The 6,151-nt window shown below is 44.9% G+C and overlaps 2 protein-coding genes across 2 annotated transcripts; both read left to right on the top strand.

Moving 5' to 3' along the window:
- The first annotated feature begins 880 nt into the window (after nucleotides 1-880).
- On the top strand, nucleotides 881-2,085 carry LOC128725750 (ninjurin-A-like). The gene is made up of 2 exons (XM_053819517.1): nucleotides 881-1,000; nucleotides 1,068-2,085. Exons 1-2 carry the CDS (start codon nucleotides 965-967, stop codon nucleotides 1,440-1,442), a joined length of 411 nt encoding a protein of 136 aa, XP_053675492.1. The 5' UTR covers nucleotides 881-964; the 3' UTR covers nucleotides 1,443-2,085.
- A 1,189-nt stretch (nucleotides 2,086-3,274) lies between these two features.
- Nucleotides 3,275-6,024, top strand: LOC128725355 (ninjurin-A-like). Its single transcript, XM_053819095.1, has 3 exons — nucleotides 3,275-3,433; nucleotides 5,061-5,393; nucleotides 5,469-6,024. The coding sequence occupies exons 1-3, from the start codon at nucleotides 3,275-3,277 to the stop codon at nucleotides 5,838-5,840; spliced, it is 864 nt and encodes a 287-aa protein (XP_053675070.1). The 3' UTR covers nucleotides 5,841-6,024.
- Nucleotides 6,025-6,151: the final 127 nt, after the last annotated feature.

The raw sequence follows: 6,151 nt of genomic DNA, 5'->3' as shown, positions 1-6,151 counted from the left end.
ATGACATTGGGTGAGAGTGAGAGAAAATGGAGCATGATACAAAACGAGGAAATTGAAGGAAAAACCGTAGAATCGGAGCTCGAACTACTCGATTTCGAATGGAGTGAAAAAAATCAAAATTGTTTGAAGTTGAAGCAAAAATATGTGTAAATTTAGTGGCCAAAAATTCAGTTATTTTTCTATAGTAAAACGCATCTGAAACGGCTCTCGGGGATGGAATACTATTTCTTCATTTCGAACAGCATATTGTCGACCTTTGTACTTTTGCTAATTCGCTTATTTTCAATTAATTAATTCACGCTACAAAAAAATTACAGTCACGGTTTGAAGCCTTAATATGTTTTTTAATTGCACAAAAAAATGAGTCTTCTGTAAATTATAAATAAATAATACTCAATTTGATAAATCTGATTGCATAGCCTTTGAATTAATTTCGAATTTACACGTGGCCAATCGATAGTGCCCTGTTGGTTCTTTGGCAGCACAGGGTAGTAACAATGAACGTCGAGTCGTGTGAAATATTTCGGAAATATTTCAGACACATTTCATCACGTAATGTTTTAAGTATTTCTGAACGATTTACATAAGTAATTAGCTTAAATTAATACATAATATGGCTCGAACAAAAACGAATGATGGTAAGAATGATCAATCAAAAGCATGTGTTGAGATTCATATCGAATATGGCGTGATATTTCCCATACATCGGTCGCGCACAAACAAGAAGGTAAGAAGTACGCTAGAAAACGAATGACTGAACCATCGCCGAAATTCAAACCGGTTGCAACTAGCGAGCCAACCCTGCCTACCATCCGCACCGATTCCCTGTTGGGGTTTATTTTTGTTTTCACGGCTTCAACACCACAAACGGTTGGTGTGCGTTTCCCTCACTTCGAACGGATAGTTGCCAGCGCGATACTCATCCATTTGGACGACGCCTGCGGTTCAGCGACGTTTCGGAAAAATGTCCAACATCATCGAGGCCGGAGGCGTAACCCCCGTAAGTATCGGTGCATCGAATCAATCGTAAAACCAGGTACTATGTTGAACAAATGCATCATCAACAGACCCACGAGACCGGACTGCCGCTGCCAGAGGTGATACCGAACGTGAATGTGTACCAACAGAAGAAAACGCTCGCCCAGGGTATGATGGATTTGGCACTGCTGTCGGCCAATGCGAATCAGCTCCGATACGTGCTGGAATCGTACGAACGGCACCCGTACTACATCCTTAGCCTGGTCTCGATCTCCGTCAGCCTGCTGGTCCAGGTCGCAGTGGGTGTTGGGCTCATCATGAACAGCCGCTACGATGTGAACGATCGGCACGAGATATGTAAGGCAAATAAGATCAATAACCTCATCACGATCGGCATCTTCGTGATTACGCTTGTGAACGTGTTGATTTCCGCGTTTGGAGTCGCTCCACGTGCAGCCAAATAAAAGCACGCAGCTCATAAAGCTCGTGCCTTGTAGAGTACCATCTTTGGGGCGAAATAGCTACGATCGTATCGAGAGAGTGAGACGGAGCGTGTGTTTTTGTGGGTGTGTGTAGGCAATTCCTCCCACCGGTTGCAAGAGAAACGCAGTGCAGAATGCACCGGACTGCAGGTGCATCGAGAGTGTATCCCTTCGCAAAAGGAATAAGTGTCGTGGTTGGATCGTTTTCCAAGAATTTTACTATTCGATTTTACAGACCCCTTTAACGACGATGTTTGACGATGGTAGACAAAGCGCAACGTCTACCCTCTCGCTAGCGCCGTTTTTATAACTATCCCATTTCGAACGAAAATTTAAATAATGCACTTTAATTGGTCGCTCGGGTTTTCCAACCCCCTAGCAGGAGTCGGACTCGGTGACGTTCGTATCACGATATGCGTTCATGCAACCAGGGGTGTATGTTTTTGTTCGTTATGCCCTGCCGATTAGCATTACTCCCAGAGAATGTGAATTTTTCAGGTTTATTTTCATGTTAGGTTTTTTTTTGCACGCTAGAGTTACGCGCCCGATAAGCGAACCTTGGTACATGGTATTTTACGGGAGATAAAAGATAACTTTTTAGATGAAATTCTCCACTCGGTTGCTGTACGAATAGTTGTTGCTTATCTGCATTATGGTGCAGTTTAGAATGACTTATGATGTTTGCGGAATGTTGCGGATCGCGAAATTAAGCTAGAGCTCGAGTTGCCAAATAAAGAAACCCGCAAAACCATGAATACATTGGCCTTATTAATTAGCTTGCAAACGAGTTAGGCGCCTCAAAAAAACCGCCAACCGTGTCCGTTCCCGTCGCGAACACGTGCTAAGAGTTTTTGGGAGGCGCAAAAAAACAAGCTAACCAAAAGAGAGATTCACCGGTTCCGCGGGGAATTAACACGTCGAAGAGGCTGGGCGAGAGAAATCGAAAGAACATGCGTATGCGTCATGGAGCATCAACAGAACGCTGACTACACTGGCTTAAAATCGGCGCGATTGTAGCAGTTCGGTGGGAATGGTGGAGGTGGAGAGAGATGACGGAAAGACATGGGAGTCACGGCAACCGGTTGCCACCCCAGAGAGTGGATTGGAAAGAAACCGAATTATGGGGCTTATGAGAATACATTTTTAAGAAGTGTTAACTGTACGAAAAAACGATTGAATTTTCTTTCATACTGTTTGCGGAAAGCGTTCAGTAACGTTTTTGTTTATTATATAAATTTACAGTTTTATGGCATGATTCAATATTTTCATCCATGTATTATGCAAGCATATAATCTAGCAAACCAAAAATAGATTTTATTAGTCATACTTGTTCAGTTTTCAGTGGAAAATTTCCACCTCAAAATCAATCGCACGTCCGTGGAAACTTTCAGACCAACCCTAACCCCCCCTATCCGAAGCGGCGATCGAACGAAGCCACACAACCGAATGCAAGGATACGTTTGGCTTAGCTTTTCCATCACAGTTGCGAACGTGACGAACGAGTTCGTTTCAAGCCGCGTTGGGGCGAGGTTCTCGTTTTTCCAGTGTCGTGGATCTACAAAACACGCGCGTCGTAATTCAAACGGACCATAGATTCATCGCATTCAGCCAACCGTGTCCAGCGTTGTTTGTGATCGTGTATCAAAAGGGCACGTTGGTTGCGTCTCCGCTGCTGGTCTCTGTTGTGATTGATTGTGCTTTTATTCGCTCTCGAAAATCGCCTCTTCGAAGCGCATCAAACGAGTGGCTAGTGTGTGTGTGTGTCACATGTGATCGATAGCAGAACGGAACGGAAATCAAGTGAAATTCTCAACATGGCATCTTCAATCGAGCGCGATTCAAAAGCGGTGGAAATCGCCATCGAAGATACCGCCACCGACGAGACGGATTCTGGCCGGGTCAATGCAAGACGCACGCTAGCCGTTAACGTAACCGGGAACAATCGAAATGGAAACCGTAGCCGATCGAATAGTGTGAGTTTTTTTTTTGTTTTTAATATTAATTCTCGTCGACGATCGCATCGAAACATTGCACGGGATCATATCAATGGCGTACGCGAGCGAGTGAGCGAAAGAAAGAGCAAATTTGATGCCACCATGATGACGCACGCTGGGAAGCACGCTCGGTAGCCAAGCGGCTTTATGTTAAGGGTGGGGATTTTCCGACGCGATCGAGACCAGCTCGCCATCGATCGCCTGCCGGTTGGTTGTGATAACATGGAGAGATATAGAGAGAGAGAGAAAGAGAGCGAGAATGGGGCATTCTACGCTCCGACAACTAACCGGTTTGATGACATTACGGATTCCAAACCGCAGTTATGGCATTCAACATCATAAGCTTGCCGAGGCTCTCGTAGCATACCGTTTAGAGGGTTGTCATTGTGCTTATTATCTCGGTGGTGAATTTCCTTTCTCTACACTACCGGGTTGCTGATAGATTTCAATTCCTGTAACCGGTTGGAAGTTGCCTTTTGTTGTGATTTTGCGGAAAGATGAATCTGATAAATGCATTTAACAATCCGTCAAATGCATTCTCTGGCACAACGAACTATTCTCATACACTTAACATTGAAATGGTTAAGCCAATAAGTATAACCATGTAAGTTTAATCTGACAAATGCCTTGCCGACTTGGGTGATTGAATTCAGCACGTTGTGGAATAGCATTGCCATCAACCATCTACTTCTCTCATACACTTTATATTGAAACATAAAAACCATTAAGCATGACCTTGTGCGTTCTTTCATGAGTCTTCTTTATCGTACTTTAATTCACACACGCCTTAACGGGAAGCCGACAAAACGGGCGAGAACGATCAGTAGCATAGTTTGGGTTGGTTGTGCTTCGCTTTGTTCTCGCTTGCAGACGCTTGCGATAAGCGTAATTAAAATACAAGCCAAAGCGGAAAGCGTTTGCTCGGCAAAAGATCAAGCGTGTCAAACGAATTCAGCCGCAAGTGCCACTGTACCGAGAGGTGCATTGAAAGTGGATATAATTGACGATTATTATTATTATTATTATTATTATTATTAGCAAATGCATAGCTGGCAGTGTTTCTGTTACGATAGAAGCAGCTCTCGAGCGGTTGGAGAGGAACTTGTTTTAAAACACCTCTTGAATTGTAATTTATTGCATCTCATTCATTTATTACATTATTAGTGCCATTATTGCAGCTAGTGAGTGGCGATTTCACATATTCCGTGGAACTGGTTTTTTTTCACCAAACGCTAGTTCGATGCCTTTGCATTTACGATAATTCGCAATGGACACCACGGGGTGGTACGTGACATAATTCCAACCCTTGTTGCGCTGGCTGTCCGGCAGCAAATCTTTTCGCGATGTCTGCAATGTTTCCTGCTCAGATTCACTCGCCCCCGTGGTCGTTTATATCGTCCGGGTTCGGTTTGCAACGCCCCAGAAAGCAAGACGACGGCGAAAGCTACCCCAAACATCGCTTTCACCTGCAGGTCCGGTGGCTGGGCCGTTGATCCCAACATCTCGTGTCGGTGGATGAGCCACACTTTCGGTGCATTTTGCCTTTTTCGGATTTGCGATCTCATTAATCGCTCACACTCACACGGCGTCGATTTTATTCCAACAGCGTTCACCTGCCCGCAGAGCCAAGCGTGACACGGAGAAGGCCCGCACCGATGCGATTCCGCTGTTGCCGGGACAAAATGAGTCTGAACTACCACGCCAGGAACCTCCCATGGCAGGTCCGGAGCTGGATGACGACGAGGACACGCTTGACACCGCGCTCGATCTGGATGATCCTGGACGAAATAATGGTATAGATGATGGTTTTTACGATCCGATCGACAACGGTAAACGGGATGACAGTGGAACGAGAGCTGGACGTCGTGGGGGTCGTCGTAATCAACAACCAGGTTTTCCGACAGGTCCTACCGGATTCACGCCCGGTATCGCTACAGATGTAAGCCAATCGCACTAAATCTCCTGCAATATGACCCACCATACTCACTCTTGTGAACTCTTCTTTCCGAACAAGGTTCCAACCACCATCAATGGGGAGATCATCCCTGACGTGAACGTGTACCAGCAAAAGAAGAATCTCGCTCAGGGCATGATGGATCTTGCGCTACTGTCTGCCAATGCTAACCAGCTCCGTTACGTGCTGGACTCGAGCAGAAGCCACCCGTACTTCTACGTTAATCTCATCTTCATCACGACGAGCATCATCGCGCAGGTTGTCGTTGGGATCGGGTTGATCTGGAAGAGTCGGTACAACATCAATAAGAACCGTGACTTGTGCAAAGCGGATCGTCTCAACAATCTCATCACGATCGGCATCTTCATCATCACGCTCGTGAACGTATTGATATCGGCATTCGGTTTGGCCGGTCCTCAGCCAGTCACGTGACGTATTCTAGCAAGCCAGAAGGACCTTATGAGCATAGAATTAGGATAGATTCTAACGTACAACGGCGTGCACCAGGTACCCAAATGAGGGCTTCAATCTTATGTGAGTTCTAGCATAGCCAAGATTCTGAACTTAAAATCGATAAATCTGCAAGTGTGCCGTTGTGGGTGTTCAACTAGTTAAGTCTGAGCTCAAAATTTTACAGAGATTGATATATTGTTGGATAGCAACATTTTAATTTACTTTGAAATAAACAGTCGAACTAGTTTTTGAAACTAAATAGTTTTCTTTCATCATAATTCTCCTACCTT

The sequence above is a fragment of the Anopheles nili genome, chromosome 3 (assembly GCF_943737925.1).
Source record: "Anopheles nili chromosome 3, idAnoNiliSN_F5_01, whole genome shotgun sequence".
NCBI lineage: Eukaryota > Metazoa > Arthropoda > Insecta > Diptera > Culicidae > Anopheles > Anopheles nili.
The sequence above is the reverse complement of the archived record's forward strand: the minus strand, read 5'-3'. Positions and strand labels throughout refer to the sequence as shown.